This window comes from Panthera pardus, unplaced genomic scaffold, assembly GCF_024362965.1.
Source record: "Panthera pardus isolate Hobbes unplaced genomic scaffold, ASM2436296v1 HiC_scaffold_13, whole genome shotgun sequence".
Taxonomy (NCBI): domain Eukaryota; kingdom Metazoa; phylum Chordata; class Mammalia; order Carnivora; family Felidae; genus Panthera; species Panthera pardus.
This window is the reverse complement of record NW_026526688.1, coordinates 61,601,677-61,619,673: the sequence shown is the minus strand read 5'-3', so window position 1 is coordinate 61,619,673 and position 17,997 is coordinate 61,601,677. Positions and strand designations below refer to the sequence as shown.

The window sequence follows — 17,997 nt, the reverse complement described above, 5'->3', positions numbered from 1 at the left end:
ACAATGGAAGCAATTAGTCTGATGTAACAATCCTTTTATAGACATGGCACATAGTTTTCAAGTTTAAACTTAATTTTCTTAATTTTCCTTTTTCTTTTTGGAAAACAAAAATCATTCATCATTCTAAATTATTTCCCTTAACTTTATGTGTGCATTTAACTACACTAAAACTTATTAGCATATTATAAAACACTAAATAATCAACAATTAGAATATAGAATATAGGATATTATGAGAAGAAATAAATCAAGAATTGAAGAGCAAAGTAGTTAGAATTTATTTTTGCTCAATATTTTCCTAGAAAATATTTAAACAGTATGAAAATTCAGTGATTATTTTTACTTGTTCAAGTTCAACTGATTAAAAAATTATACTTCGCCTTTACTTGGTAATGATATTTAACCCAAACATGCAATATTTACAGAAAAGATATATATTCATTAGTTTCTCCTAAATAATTTTTGGCTGACAAGAAAACATTACATTGGAAGTTCACCCTCAATTGTTGTCCAGGGCAATAACTGATATCTATACCATGCTAAACACGTAACACTAATAAATGACTCCAAACTTTCTCATTTCTGTCAACAGAGTTTTATGCTTACCACCACCTCACTTTTTTTGTTCCTAAAATCTGTTCAAATAAATTAATGTCATAATTATATAAGGTAATTAAATATGATTTAATATATTTAAATATCAGTGCAAAAATGAGGGTTGGCTTTCTAGGAAACCCAAGTTGAGTGTCTCAGATGCAATGAAGGTGAATATTTTTTAGAAAGTTCATATCTAAATAAATAGGTATGAAATGATTGCAAGGGCTGGGAATTGAGTCTCATAAAAATTAAATAATATTCTGTCTATTAATCTGTCTTTTAGATTCTTGCTCCATTTTTTGTTTATTTATTAATTTTGAGAGAGAGAGAGAGAGAGAGAGAGAGAGAGAGCATGAGTGGGGGAGAGGCAGAGAGAGTGGAGAGAGAGAGAATCCCAAGCAGACTCCGTGCTGTCAGAGCAGAGCCCAATGTGGGCCTGGAACCCAGGAAGCTGTGAGATCATGACCTGAGACAAAACCAGAGTTGGATGCTTAACTGACTGAGCCACCCAGGTGCCCAAAGATTCTTGTTCTATTTTTTTTTAATTTTTTAAAATGTTTATTTGTTTTTTGAGAGAAAGAAAGACAGTGCATGAGCAGGGGAGGGGCAGAGAACAGGAGACACAGATCTGAAGCAGGCTCCAGGCTCTGAGCTGTCAGCACAGAGCCCGACACTGGGCTCAAACTCCCGAACTGTGAGATCATGACCTGAGCCGAAGTCAGACGCTTAACCTAATGAGCCACCCAGGTGCCAAAATTCTTGCTCTTTTTTAAGTAAAAATTTAAGAATTCACTTTTTTCCCAACAACTGAATACAAGAGTTTGCATTTTGTTCCTCAATATATGCTGAGGGGGTAGGAAAAAGGACTATTGGAAACCGAATCAATGGACAAGGGACAAGAAAGGTTTTCTGACATTTAGAGGTCCCCATGAATATAGACATTTATCTCACAGAACACATCTTATTAGGCACCTGTGCGTTGTGTGTAGAAGCCTGTACTATATGTCCTATTGAGTTCCTTTCAAACCTGAAATTTTATGATAAAGTTTAGTCGTATTATTTCCTTCAATGTTCAGTGATTTCATAAGAGCTTATCCCAGTCAATGATTCTGTTAATATGATGCAGTTGTAATCGTGATTGAGTTGACATACCTAAGCCAAAAGTAAAACCTAGCTTATGTTGAAAAGCAGTTCAAATAGAAACAGTGCACATGTATTTCTGAATTTTGATCTTCCAACATAAAATTAGTTCAGACAAAGTATTCAGAGGAAGGTACACAGGATAATTACATTCTAAATACTAACAGATATAACACATCCAAATGGTGAAGTGTCAAGAAATATTTTATCTTTCAAAATGTACATAAAGCTACTAGAATTAGTAACTGTTACAAGGATAAAGTAATAGAATACTTCAAATATGGAAAAAATAAGGAAAAAGAAGACATAATAGTAGAATGTTGAAACAAAATGGGATTTTCTCAAATTGTAGTAAAAAAGCAAATGGTTCCCCACTAATGCTATTGTTGTTCTAGTTTATTAAAAAATAAGAATTCAAAAACAATAATTTGAAAGGATGCAAGCAGTGGTTCTCAACTATGCCTACACTTAAAAATCCCCTGAGGAGCTTTTCAAATTCAGATTCACAGGATCCCATCCCAAACCAATTTAAATAGCATGTCTGTAGCAAGAGTTGGGAGCTCCAGTATATAATGGTTAAGTATTCTACTTGTCTTACCTCAAAACACACACATACACACACACCCAATTTCTTATATATATCTAAGGAATTCACCATTACTAAGTTCCATTGCAAAGCACTGTATGACTAAGCATGAAAAAAAGAAAAGAGTTCAAAATCACTCAGTGTGTTGTCCTCAGGGCGTGCTAAGTTCTAAAACATTAATATTATTTATTGACTTCTACTCAGCAAATGTAGTATCCAATTTATACAAATCAGTTACAAATATATCCATGGTCTAATATAGATGCTTTATGGGAGAACAATTCCTAGTTCTTACTGAAATGATACAATCAAAATAGACTTTGCCTGAAAAAAAGAAACAAAGACCTTTATCTTTTGTGTCAATTTCAGGAATGGTTACCTCTCAAATAACCTTGAACAGACTTATATTTTGATTTTTCTGTCATTGCTGAATTTAAAAGAATTCAGAAAACATTTGTTCTTTTAAAATGAAAGTTTAACTAAGCACACATAAAAAGCGTCAATTACTCATCTTAACAGAAAAAAAATCAGGTATTACAAAAATGCTTCTTATAAAAATCACAAAAGTCCCAATATTTTTTCAAGCAAATTGATTTTTTTCATAATTGTTCATCTGTTCCTTTGTATTTTTGTGTATACATTATCAAAATACTCTGCTGAGGATTTCTAGACAAGCTGACAAGTTCAGAACTTGAATTCTAATAAAATAACTATTCCAAATTGGTCACACTGTGTAATGAGATACACTTTCTAAAATTATATCCTAGTTTGACTGAAGTTTTCCTTTGGCCACCTTGTGATAACCTCTTTCCCACCCCATCCCCCAACTTGCACCTATTATACTTTGTAATGCCCTCACCTCCATTTAAGTTGTACAGTGGAAACATGATTTATAATTTCCTATCCATAAATTGAGCTGAAGTTAATGAGGAAGCATTGTGGGTCCAAAATAGAATCTGAAGGAATATTATTTGTAGTCGTAAAACAAACAGCCATATGCAAGGGAACCAAAATATAGAAAGATCATAAGAAGACCAGCAAAGCAGCACTGGGCTTTCATCCTCAGGGTCCCACATCCTGAGCTGATAGTACCTGGCTTCTTGTCAGTATTATTTTTTTTTAATTTAAATCCAATCTAGTTAACATACAGTGTAGTAATGGTTTCAGGAGTAGAATTTAGCAATTCATCACTTACATATAACACCCATTGCTGGTCCCAACAAATGCCCTCCTTAATGCCCATCATCCATTTAGCCCATCCCCCCATCCAACACCCCTCCAGCAACCCTCAGTTTGTTTTCTGCATTTAAGAGTGTCTTATAGTTTGCCTCCCTCTCTGTATTTATCTTGTTTTTCCTTCCCTTCCCCTATGTTCATGTTTTGTTTTTTAAGTTTCATATATGAGTGAAATCATATGATATTTATCTTTGTCTGACTTACTTCACTTAGCATAATACCCTCTAGTTCATCCACGTGTTGCAAATTGCAAAATTTCATTCTTTTTGATCAGTGAGTAATATTCCATTACACACACACACACACACACACACACACACACACACACACCACATCTTCTTTATCCATTCATCCATTGATGGACATTTGGGCTCTTTCCATAATTTGGCTATTGTGAATAATGCTGCTATAAACATTGGGGTGCATGTGCCCCTTCAAATCAGTGCCTTTGTATCCTTTGGATAACTACCTTCTTATGCAATTGCTGGGTCAAAGGGGAACTGTATTTTTAATTTTTTGAGGAACCTCCATACTGTTCTCCAGAGTGGCTGCACCAGTGTGCATTCCCATCAGCAGTGCAAAACTTTATGAAAGAAATTGAAGAAGACACAAAAAAAATGGAAAAACATTCAATGTTCATGGATTAGAAGAACAAATATTATTAAAATGTCAATACTACCCAAAGCTATTTACATATCCAATGCAATCCTTATCAAAATAACACCAGTATTATTCACAAAGCTATAGCAAACAATTCCAAAATTTATACAGAACTAGAAAAGACCCTGAATAGCCAAAGCAATGCTGAGGAGAAACCAAAGCTGGAGGCATCACAATTCTGGACTTTAAGCTGTATTCCAAAGCTGTAATCATCAAAACAGTGTAGTACTGGCACAAAAACAGATATATAGATTAGTGGAACAGAACAGAAAACCCAGAAGTGGACAAAATGTATGACTAACTAATCTTTGACAAAGCAGGAAAGAATATATAATGGAAAAAAAGACAGTTTCTTCAGCAAATGGTGTTGGGAAATCTGTACATGCAGAAGAATGAACCTGGACCACTATCTTACACTCTACACAAAAATAAATTCAAAATGGATGGAAGATCTAAACGTCAGACAGAAAGCCATCAAAATCCTAGAGGAGAAAACAGGTAACAATCTCTTTGACCTCAGCCACATGTTCTTACTAGACACGTTTCATTGGCAAGGGAAGCAAAAGCAAAAATGAACTATTGGGACCTCATCAAGATAAAAAAAAAAAACCCAAAAAGTAAAAAACAACAACTTCTGCACAGTTAAGGAAATAATCAACAAAACTAATAGCCAACTGATGGAATGGAAGAAGATATTTGCAAATGGCATATCAGATAAAAGGTTCAAAATCTGCAAGGAATTTATCAAACTCAACACCCCAAAAACCAGTGAAGAAATGGGCAAAAGACATGAACAGTCACCTTTCCAAAGAAGACATCCAGATGGTTAACAGACACATGAAAAAAATCACTCATCAGCAGGGAAACACAAAGCAAAACCACAATGAGATACCACCTCACACCTGGAAGAATGGCTAAAATTAACAACTCAGGGGCTCCTGGGTGTCTCAGTTGGTTAAGCATCTATCTTCAGCTCAGGTCATGATCGTGTGGTCCATGAGTTCTAGAGCTATGTTGGGCTGTGTGCTGACGGCTCAGAGCCTGGAGCCTGCTTCAGATTTTGTATCTCCCTCTCTCTCTCTGCTCTTCCCCACTCATCCTATGCCTCTGCTTCTCTCAAAAATAAATAAACAGTAAAATAAAAAACTCAGGTAACAACAGAATATTGGTGAGGATGCAGAGAAATGACCAGTGCTTAACATATCAGAAATACTTAGCTGATGGATTAGAAACCTCAAGCAAGGAGCTTCATGGTCCATACTAAACCTAGAATTTGGAGAACATAATTAATGTGAGTTCCAATGCCTATGAACTACCCCAAAGCTGTTTAAGGCTCCCCTGTCAGACTTTGCTTAGTGTATTGACAAAATTGAGTGATCCAAGAGCCAAAATAAATATCCTTTGACCCCTGCACCAATCTTCTGTTTTCATCTCCTGATAAGTAGATGCTGAGAAATAATAAAATTAATTTTTGAAGAAGGCATTAGCCTCTGTGGTCTTTGTTCTTGATCCAGTACCTAAACAGCTTTGGGCTTTGTCTTACAGAAAAGTAAAATTAAAAGAAGAAGGCCTTATTTTGAATTTCAAATCCAATAAACTTCCAAAAATTATTATTAAGGATTATTTAATGTAAGGTCTTACTGGGATAAGATCTTCATTTAGTTTGCATTGTTTTATACAGCCAAGCCTCATTGCTGTAAGATTAGTATTGGTGGTCCATAGGCAAAAAATCACCAAGTTAAATTAGAATCAACAGAAATTAGGATGGTGATTAGGGTTTATTAAAAGCTCATATTCATTTGAACCACATTCTTTTCACTTCATTTTGCATCAACAAGGCATGTATTTAGAATGATATATATGCAAATAAATATTAAAATAATAATGCAATAGTTTAGAATTCAATGGATCACTCAGAATGGTTACAATTCAATGGATTACTTACAATGGTTTCATTAACAATATTCATAAAGTCACTGAAAATTATTTGTAAGTTGAGGCTTCACAGGGTGCTCAATACAAAGAACAATGGAGAAACCTCATGGCATTGGAAGCATATGTGACTTAACCTACTTATGATAGGTATATTTAATCTTGAGTGGGGATATAATTGTGTTTATCCAAAATCATCAAGCAAGTCCTCCCTTACGGTCTCGAAAGGAAGACATCATTCATGATTGTAACTTTGTGGTTTGTAAAACTAAATTATAGAACTGATCATCTACTAGGAGCATCCCTAAGACAGTCCCAAACAAATAGGTGGTGGATTAATGTTAGCACGCTCTAGGGACACCCTGGACACAAACATACTAGTTCCTCCAGCACATATATTTCTAATGTTGAGAGATACGTAAGTTTATCCTAGCTAGATGCCAGTAGAAACTCCAATCTCTTCCTTGATTCAACTTGTTCAACCATCAATGTTCATCAAGTACAATTAAGATTAAACTTTGCTTGCCATGTAGCTCTACCCACCAATCTGAATATTATAATCTTCAGCCTTCATTGTCATTGAATAAATCAGTATAATGATTTACATTGTCAAGTAGGATTACATAATATGAGACAGATTCATTCTCCCTTGTGCTGAAAGCATGAATTTTCTTAACTTGCAAAGCTGAGATTCTGGACCACGCTAAATTCACCAAGATCAAGGTCATATTGAGATAACCAGTACCATTCTCTGTTCTCTCCTAGCATTATATACCTATAAAACTTCAGCAAATAAGCACATGGCACCTTCACCAAGATACACAGTAGTAAGCACCAAATAAGTACTATGTATGTATTTACTGACTGAATGATTATGTCTTAACACTGCAGTGCTATTATTAAGGTTAGCGATTATAAATGCAAGTTTAAGTTGTGAAGACATATATATTATGATAAGGGATGGTTCATAAAGAGGTATCTACAAAACAAAATATTCAGGTAGCCAACAATTTTTGGAGCTCCCTTAACAATAAGCAAACTCAGATATGAATTGAGGTAAAGTTATTTTATACTTTTCATGTATCCTATTTAATGTGAATATTCATATAGTTTCTTAATGAGATATTAATGTGTTTAATTATAGGGCAAGGTTCCATGGGGGACACAATACAACATGCGACATTTTCTTTTTAAAAATATTTTTTTAAAAATCTAAATTCATAAATTTACCTGGCCCCAAAGTTTCATGTAAGAGCTTGTGAGCCTACATTCTCTTCTGTCACATAATCAAAGAAAATTTATCAGTATCTTATTAGGTAAAGTTCTTAAAAGCTCCTATATATTTAAATAATACAGGACACCAAATCAAGAGGCAGAATAATGTAGAAGAGAGAACAGAGGCACTGAATCAGAGATGGAAACACATCTTGGTTTCAATGTCAATAAATATGTGAAATTTGCCATATCTTTCTGATCTTTAGTTTTCTCATTTGTTAAAAGGGATTTGGGGGGGTTAAAAGTAATACTATAGGAAATAACAAGATAAAAGAACTAATGATAATGACAGATTGTAGCTGCTACTGTCGTTATAATCATAATAATTTTTAACATTATCATATGACATGCTTCCATTTCTGACCTCTTTCAAAGTAGCAACAAAGGAAATGTTGCTTTTCTTTTTCTTTTCTTTCCTTCTTTTTTCTTTCCTTTCCTTTCTTTCCCTTCCCTTCTCCTCCCTTCCTTTCCTTTCCTTCCCCTTACTTTCTTTTATTTTTTTTTCTTTTTCTTTCTTTTTTTTTAGAGCGAGTGCTAGCAGGGGAGAGGGGGGTAGACAGAGAATCTTGAGCCCCACACCTAGTGAGGTGCCGGATGCAGGGTCAATCCCACCACCCTGGGATCAAGACCTGAGCCAAAACCAAGAGTGGGACACTCAACTGACTGAACCACACAGGTGTCCCAGGATATGTTGCGCTTTTTTATTTGAGTGTTCAGAATGTTCACAATTTTAGTATTTCAAACTTTAAAAATTCTGATATAAGAGAAACAAATAACGTATGAAATCAGATTCCAAGCCAATGAGATTATTTGCACTTTTTTAAAAGATAAATAAATAATTTGGATGACCACATGGGAGAACTAACAATTTTATTCACTTAATGATAAATACACATTACACATTTCATAATAAATGACTATAATTGCCTTTACCTGGGAAGAGTAGGTATGACCATTTGAACCACACACTGGGTTGGTATAGACCACTGGGCACTGCTTGCAGGTGGAAGATATGGGACCCCTCCATTGTTTGTGTCCTACTCCTGCATCCTTCACACTGTTAAAACAACAACAGCAACAATAACCACACTTAGTACATTTTTTAAGTACATAAATTTATATTAGCATCATGCCTTTTCTGCACTGTCATTCCAACTCCTGAAGATATATTATAATCGGTAAACTTAATATGGTACTCTTCATCATAATCTTCTATGTCATATATTAAGATTTTCCCATAATAAATAAGAATGTATTCCTTTAAAATATTGTGCTAGTCACATGTAGACAATAGTTATGTATCATCATATAGAATGTGTGTGTGTAGCTTATAGTTGTGATGTGTTTTTCATAATCCCAGAAACAGAAGAGAAAATTGTTTGGCAGTAAAGAACTATTCTATTAAGAACAGTAACAAAAAAAGAACACCTAATTCACCAGGTATACCCAAAGTGCCTGAAAATAAGAGCAGCTTACTTTGAGAGAAAAAAGCAATAAAGAACTTTTCCAGCAATGCCTAAAATTTAGAATGCCAAATTAGTAGGCTTAGTGATAGCCACTCCTCTTTTTATTGTGTAAAAATACCTCAAAATAGATCCATTAGGCTTTTATCTAGAATAACTTGGGAAAACCCATTCTCTTCTGCTACCTACACATAGAATTGTTTTTTCTTTTTGATTAAACTACTTATTGCTCTGCCTATTTGTGTGAACAATTTACATAGAGAGGGTAAAGTGCTTAAAAATAAGAAGCAAAGCAACAGGGAATTTATGCAAAAATATTTAATACTTAGAAATCTTTTAGTCAATCAGTAGTCACTCTTATTCATTAAAATTGTTTATAGAGAGAATAATTCCATGTGTCTATCATGATGAGAAAAGATGTTTTACTAGAAACATTTTGCTTCCAATTGCTTTCTTGTTTTCACAAATTAAATCAAACTTACACAAACGTAATCCCAAAATACTATTAAGAAATATGATACTAGTTTCCATTATAGGGAAAGAAGTTCAAACTATGTGTTTCAGATTTGGTAAAATTTGGATGGGCATTGAGAAAAGGTTTTTATCCTCTCTTCCCCCCACCCAACAACCTTGCTCCTCTCAAAATTTTTCATGAAGCTATCATAGCTCCAAACACTTCTCTTTATTTTAATTTTGTCACTTTTTTCCAAAAGACTGCCATAAAATTCTGCCTGGCCACAGAGTTCATCTCATAAGAGATAAAATGGGAAAATTAACCATGTTACTATTACTGATTAAATAGCTGGCATGAAATTCTAATGGGAATTAAAACAATAACTGAAAAACTTGGAAAATTGCTCTATACCACTTTAAGACTTATAAACTACATAAATGGATCAGAGGGGGGGAAATATTCTATTTTCATTGTTCTTTCACATTGTATAATCAAAATAAAGTACAAAATAATGCATGCAAATACTTTAGGAGACATTATTACCACGCTCAGTTTCCTAATCAATAAAAATTATTTTATTAGGGGCGCCTGGGTGGTTCAGTTCCTTAGGCATCAGACTTTGGCTTTGGTCATGATCTTGTGATTCGTAAGTTTGAGCCCTGCATCAGGCTCTGTGCTGACAGCTCAGAGCCTGGAGCATGCTTCGGATTCTGTATCTCCCTCTCTGCCACTCTACTCTCCATGCTCTGTCCCTCTCTCTCTCTCAAAAATAAATAAACATTAAAAAAAGTTTAAAAAAAAGTATTTTATTAGAAGAAGCTGTACGATTTGGGATATATGTACATATGTGTGTATACATATACTATACATAAATTATATCTTTTCAATTCACCTCATTTTCCATTCATACCGTAGAGAACTTAAAAAAAACCCTAATAAACTATAGAAACTAAAACACTGTTATACTAATGACTTGGTTTTATTAATATACATTTTATGATTCATTAGGAGATCTTTCACATTTAATTCAAAGAATAAATATATAGAGAAGTAAAATCTTTTTAAAAATTTAAAGATTTATTAGAAATTCTTGTAATGACTTCTTAATCAGTGAAATTGCAATTGACTTGTAAAATAGGTTTGGAGGTTAAAACACACACACACACACACACACACACACACACACACACACGTTGGTTATCTTTATTTCCTTCAAAGCCAGCATTGCTGAACACTAAACACTTTCAAATTCCTAATGTGCATCCATAAAAAATGATATTTTTTATTTAGACTTCATCCTGGTTAGAATTTGCTCAAGTATCATCAACATTATAAATATTATATATTGTATTGCATACACTTGCACCATGATTTTGAGTAAGAGTTGATGCCAAACTCTACCATTTCCTAAGCCAGTATTTAGTTATGCTTACTTTTAAATAAATGCATTAGATGGGATAAGCTAACCAGAATTCATGTTTAATATATTCATGCCATAACACATAGAGAAGGAGCAAGGAATCATGAAAATTTTACTATACTCACTAAATCCAAAATAAATCCCTTAGCATTTTGTCATCATAAGACCGTCTTTATAAAATAAATTTTGTATTTAACAAAACAGTCTAGAAAACATGAGCCTAAATTTGAAATTTGAAATTCTAAATATTACAGTTTTTATGTGTTCTTAAATCATCTCAAACTGTTTGATGTCACTCACACATGAAGAATAGTAATTGTTTATTTAATTTTCTGTAGAAAGACAAATTACATTTTAAAGGGCAGTATAGAATAGGGGTTTTCCAGGTATGGATTCACATTGTAATTAAGGTACAAATACAAATGAATTTCTAGGAATCTTATTTGAATAAAAAATATTTCTACAAATTCAAAAATCAATTAACAATGTACTAATGGGAATCACCAGATGTACAAAAATAAGGCATGTACATTTTTAAAGGTTTTTTTAATGATTATTTTATGCTTAAGTAATTTCTACACCCAAAATGGGGGCTCAAACTCACTACCCCGAGATTAAGAATCACACACTCTACTGACCCAGCCAGTCATTCTGGGTCAGTACATTCTGGGATGTAAATTCCTTATTTATTTATTTATTTATTTATTTATTTATTTATTTAATTTATTTATTTTTTAATATATGAAATTTATTGTCAAATTGGTTTACATACAACACCCAGTGCTCATGGGATGTAAATGCTTTATTTCAAAAATCAAAACATCTAGAATTGAAATAATAAGGGATTTACACATGAAAATAAGTGATATAACAGAGGAAACACTCAGGGACAAATAAACTGCATTGTTAATAAAGGCTTTAGGAGTTGAGCAACGCTGATTATTTCTAAAGGTAGGAGTTGGGCAAGGCTTTGCCGACATCTCACGATAGGACATATATATGGTTCCCTTTCGTGCTAAGCAGTGCTCACTCTGTCAGCTAGCTGTGTCTCCACTCACTGTTCACCAGGAACGACATTTTTGCATCCCTGACTCTATGTTATCAAAGATATCATGTGATTCAGAATTTTTTTTGGTTTGGCATCAGGAATGTTCCTCAGAATTCACATTACTCACAGTCTTGTTTATTAAGATATTTGTCTTGTTCTTAGGAAAGTTCGTGAAGTAGATGAAGTTATAACCGAAAATTTCTAGGACTTAAGTTGGTATCTATGCGGTGTATGTCGTATGTAATCATACAATTACATGTAAGTGGAGATTCTTTGTTTGTTTGACTTTTAATTATATTTTGAAGGTCCTATTTAAGGAAGAACAATCATGTTTCCAAGTGAGAGACAAAATCATGGCACTCAATGTACAGACCAAGATGGGCAAAGTGAAGGGCTAAGAAAAAGGTAGAGCCGGCTCCGGTCATTGGCATGAGAGCCTGGCACTGTGGCAAGAGGAACGACAGGTAAGAAACCAGCATAAGCAAAAACATCACTGGCATATTATTCTGTGAGGTGGGGAGGGGCAGAGAGAAGGAAAGAGAAAATCCCGAGCGGGCTCCATGCTGTCAGTGCAGATCTGGATGGGGGCTCGAACCACAAGCCTTGAGATCATGAACTGAGCCAAAATCAAGAGCCAGACATTTAACTGAATTAGTCACCCCCAGCATCTTGCAGTTAATTATTTTGAACTATTCTCAAGTAGGGCAATAAAATTTGCTCCCATTAATGAAGCGCAAGCTCAAGCTGGCTGCAAAATTCTGAAATTATTTAGAAATTACTCTTCCAATAGCAACTCTGCTAAAATAAATGTCTTGAAGGTCTACCTTTACGGTAACTATTTTTCCAAAATATATACTTCAATTTTTGAAGATTTGAGTTAAAAATTTATTTACTGACTTTATCATGACATCCTATATAGCCATAATTCTTCCCCTTAAAGAGCAAAAACTTGTATATTTGAACCCAAATAAATGAAGTAATTAAACGATAATCTATGATGCACAAAGTCAAGGATTTTTCTTGAAATCTTCTTACTTAAATATTCCACCATTCAGGCACTAGGTTAAGTTTCGTACCAATACACCTATTATTGTGTTGCTAGTAGCTGGAAAATTAAACTACCAAAAAGAATTTATACTATTGCTAGTGCTCCTTTACATGACTTATTCTGAGGCAGTTAAATTTTATCAACTATTTATTACCTGAACTGTCTCCTGTGCTCCTGAGTTACCATTCACTCTGGTCTTCCAGTCTTCGTGTAAGACTGGAAGCAGTGGTTACCCGTGCAAGCTCAGCGGTCTTTCATTTCTCTAATAACTAGAACGTTAATTACTGCTACATCTGTTTATTCAATCACAGTCTATGTGGTTTTCTGTTTAGTTAATCATTTTGCACATTTTAACCATATAATTTAAACACAATGTCCACGTTTTAGGATTTCCATTGATTTTTGAAAGAGCACAGATGATGTTACCAAAATGGTTAGTAGAAAAAAAAATCTCATTCCAATCTGATTTAATTTTTACACACGGCCATGTCATTAATCAGTCTTGACAAGTCAGTGACCTCCCTGGGTCTTAATTTCTTCATTTATACAATACTAAGCTTCATCAGTATGGATCATTTGATCTTGAGCATTCGATGAGTCTATAAATCTTTTATAAAATTACTTATACAAAGGCACTCAAAAATTAGAAGCATAGGCAGTGCATACGGGCCATATGTTATGATTTTAGGACTTGACAGTGTTATGAAGTGAAACAAATATATCATTATGGTGTGAAGAATGATGTTGAGTAGGCCAAGAGACAGATAGAAATGCTGAAGTTGCAAACTTCAGCTATTTCAAGGTAGCAAATGAAAGGTGTGGAGGAAGTCCAGTCTTGGGATAACTAATGAAAGAGGGAAGATAAAGTACAGCTGTGTTTAAAGAGGCACGATTTCTATGAAAGTATAGCCAAGAATCAAATAATACTTGTATTACAGTATCACAAAACATCATCAATAATCATAAAGAAACATAATATATCGTATTTATACTATACATAATTATATATTTTTCTAAAGCTCTGTATTCCCTAAGCCTGGCATCATACATTATAAATTCTCAATTCTTTAGGCCATAAATATGCAAGCAAAATAAACGCCAATTTATTATATATTTACCTTAGAAGGGGAATCGTCAGCATTTATGTCCTAGTTTCTTAAGTGTATTTGCTTCTTTCTATGTGCACTTATAGTAATTTAACTTTTTTCCAACAAAACAATTTTATTATAATCTGTTAAAACAGACACTCTTGAATACCTCAACTGAGGGCAGCCTGATGTGATGTATTTCTTGTCTGGTTAACACACCCAACATTTCAATTCCTTTGGGCAATCAGTTATTTTAAGTTCTGTCAGACTTGTGCAACAATTCTTAAGTCATTGACTAACAACTTATGATTCTTTCCCTATTGGTTATAACTCCAAAAAAATGAGGCTGCTCTTATTACTTCTTTTGCCATGAGTCTTAGAAAAGGGCAAATGATATTAACAAGGTGGAGGAAATTATCTTTTAGGGCAACACAGTTACATGAATGCTGGAAAACCCTCTGCAGAACTTACTAAAAGTGTAGTTGCAACTATCCGCATCCTATGATGTTTGTACTGTGTGTAGCAGTAATTTAAGGAATGAAGCAAGGCATAAGCAATCAATTTTAATTTTAAGTAAAAAGACATATTCAACAAATACAAAACAAACATTTATTTATCTTAGAAAACATTATTAACTACGGCTACTAAACTACAGATATTATGTAAAAATAAGTTGGTATAGCTTATTTTGCAATATGAACAGGAAATTCACTTACCCCATACATTTTACAAAGACTAAGATTCATAGAAAAAGCTCACTTGTACATGTATTTCAAAATTCAGTGACAGGAGTAATTAATAAAATGTATCTTTAAAAACTATGCATTGCATAAATTGAATACGTTCTAAAAATTGATTGTAGTAATAAATTTTACTATGAACCATACTTCCAAGTCAACTTATATGATTCAGCAATGTTGCCAGAAAATCCAGTTAATTAGTGATTTAGAAAGTATATTTTTTTTACAGAGCAGTAAAATTAAACATCAGAATTTAGACTTTAAAGAGACAAGGATAATTTATAATGTCCCACACTTTCTTTGAACAACTCTTAAAATAATTTCGCAGAGTTATATTGCTACTTAGGTAGAATATAATTTAAGTGAGGTTTATTACAATAACAAGTATAATTGAACATAGATGTTACTAACACAACAAACCAATTAGTGAAGCCAATTTTCTATCAAAGAATGTTTCTCTGACTTTATTTGAAAGCTATGGAATCATGCCAAGATTTGAATCATGGACAAGTTATAATGATATTTGAATGACAGTCTCTCAAGTAAATAATTTTTTATTAGGCAGTGAACATATTCACGATTATTAAAGACAAAGTTCAAAATAGCTATAACTATAAATGACACTTATAAGCTCTTTTTCTTTTTCTTTTTTTTAATGTGATAGTCTCTTGAAGCAGACTGAATGATTTTTTTTTAATTTTTTTTAACATTTTTATTTATTTTTGAGACAGAGAGAGAGCATGAACGGGGGAGGGTCAGAGAGAGAGGGAGACACAGAATCTGAAACAGGCTCCAGGCTCTGAGCTGTCAGCACAGAGCCCTATGCAGGGCTCGAACTCACAGACCGCGAGATCATGACCTGAGCCAAAGTCGGACGCTTAACCGACTGAGCCACCCAGGCGCCCCTATAAGCTATTTTTCAATCTGGCCCCCAATGGGCTGAATTACTAAAAGTTCAAAATGTATAAAATGTAGATTATGTCAAATTCAGATTGTAGTGGTCTTGATCCTTGTCATTTCCACATTAATTTCAAACATTTTAATTACTAAAGCCCTTTCCATTTAACTATGGAGAGGTATATTCAACTGCAAAGATCTTGAGTGTGTAAGATTTAGTCACTAGGGGAGTTATTATGGATTAAAAATGTTTACAAATCTATTGTCAGGAAAATACATTCAAAAGATTGGGAATTCATGAACTTATATAATAAACCAATTATCTAATTAACATGTATGTGTAAATTTATTCATTAGAAGAAACACTGGTTATTTTTTGTTTGGAAACCAATAAAATATCATAATTTAAGGAATTAGTCAACTATTGACACAAGTTAAAGGTTAGATACATGCTAGATACATATACTGCAGTATTCATTATTTTAGCAATCATATACAATATGTGTTTTTCTTCAAATTCTGAAGCTAGAAATGGAGGGTGGGAGAGCTTAATTATCTTGCTCAAGTTTCCAGTGCTTGTAATTAACAGATGTGAACTTCAAGTGTTCAATTTTTTACTTTGTCACTAATGTTTTCCCTTCCATAATGTGCATATAAAGTCTCAAAAGTCATGGAAAACCCCGTATTTCACAAATTCCTAGATCAGCTTTACTTAACAGTTGAAAAATGACAACTACTTCAAATTGTACTTAAAAAAGATCTACATCAGGGTGCCTGGGTGGCTCAGTCGGTTAAGCTTTCCTCTCGATTTTGGCTCAGGTCATGATCTTGTGGTTCTTGAGATTGAGGCCCATGTCAGGCTCTGTGCTAACGTCATGGAGCCTGCTTGGGATTCTCTCTCTCCCTCTCTCTGTGCCTCTTCCCCTGCTCTCTCTCTTTCCCTTAAAATAAATAAACAAACTTAAAAAAAAAAAAAAGATCTACACCACCAATAAGTGTTGTCTAGAGAACATATCTGGCTGATTAAAACTGAAATCTATACAGAGTAATAAATAACACACCACCATATATAGGATTCTGATTTAGGGAATCAATACAAAGATTAATGAATTAATACATGAATTGGTTCTATCTAAATTGTATCGACAGGCATAATTTCATTCCAGACATGAGAATGTTTACTAAGTCTAGCTTAATATAGTTAAGATAATAATTCAGAAATTCCTTTGTTTTTTCAATTATTATAAATTTTATAAATAAAGCAAGCTTTCAAACATTAACTACGTTATTACTTTAACATCAAGTAGTTCTATAGTGTCAGCACTGAACAAAGTTTGAAGATTGGAGTTCACAAGAAGAGGGTGACTCTTGTATAACAAGGAAATTTTATATTTGGGAAAAATGTATTCACACTTTTTAAATAAGAATGACAGATATGCAACTTAAAAAGAGAAAAAATATTTTACGAAAAGATAATGACTCACAATACAACATTTATCAAAACATGTGAGAAAATACTGTTCGATCATTTAAAATGTATTGTATATAGCAAAATATGTAGTTTTTGTTCTTTTTATTTGTATTTTTTATTTAAGAATAGGTGGCACATAATGTTACATTAGTTTCAGGTGTACAACATAGTGATTAAACAAGTTTATACTTTAGGCTGTGCTCATCTATCACCATAAAACACTATCATAGAGACTTCTGGCAACCATCAGTTTGTTCTTTGTATTTATAGGGCAGACTCTGTTTGTTCTTTGTTTGTTTATCCGTTTGTTTTTCTTTTAGATGCCATATACGAGTGAAATCATATGGTATTGTCTTTCTCAGTATAACTTGATTCCCTTAGCGTACTACCCTCTAGGTCTGTCTATGTTGTTGCACAAGGCAAGATCTCATCCTTTTTGATGGTCGTGTAATATTCCACTGTGTTTGGTAAGATTTCCTTCTTTTTTCTTCCTGAGATTTATATATTTGTACATGCATGTGTATATATATGTATGTGTATATGTGCCACATTTTCCTTATCCATTCATCTATTGATGGAGACTTAGGTTGCCTGCATATCTTGTCTATTGTAAATAATGGTGCAATAAACATAGAGGTGCATATATCATTTCAAACTAGTGTTTCTGTTACCCTTGACTAAATAACCAGTAGTGGAATTACTGGATCATATGATATTTTTTATCATATTATTATATGATATGGGATCATATCATATGATATGGGATCATATGATATCATATTATCATTTTTATCATATTATATATGATATAATTTTTTGAGGAACGCTATTCTGTTTTCCACAGTAGCTGCCACCTGTCACCATATAATACTATTACAGCAACACTATTTCTACCAACATTGCATAAGGATTCCTTTTAATCCACACTCTACCAATGCATGTT

The 17,997-nt window shown here is 33.4% G+C and overlaps 1 protein-coding gene across 3 annotated transcripts in view; it reads right to left on the bottom strand.

Moving 5' to 3' along the window:
• SPOCK3 (SPARC (osteonectin), cwcv and kazal like domains proteoglycan 3) overlaps positions 1-17,997 on the bottom strand; it is a 478,289-nt gene that overhangs the window by 161,401 nt on the left and 298,891 nt on the right. For all 3 annotated transcript variants that reach the window (XM_053901147.1, XM_019441052.2, XM_053901146.1), the window contains exon 5: positions 8,359-8,482. In XM_053901147.1, coding sequence (XP_053757122.1) covers positions 8,359-8,482 — 124 coding nt within the window. The remainder of the gene's footprint in view (positions 1-8,358; positions 8,483-17,997) is intronic.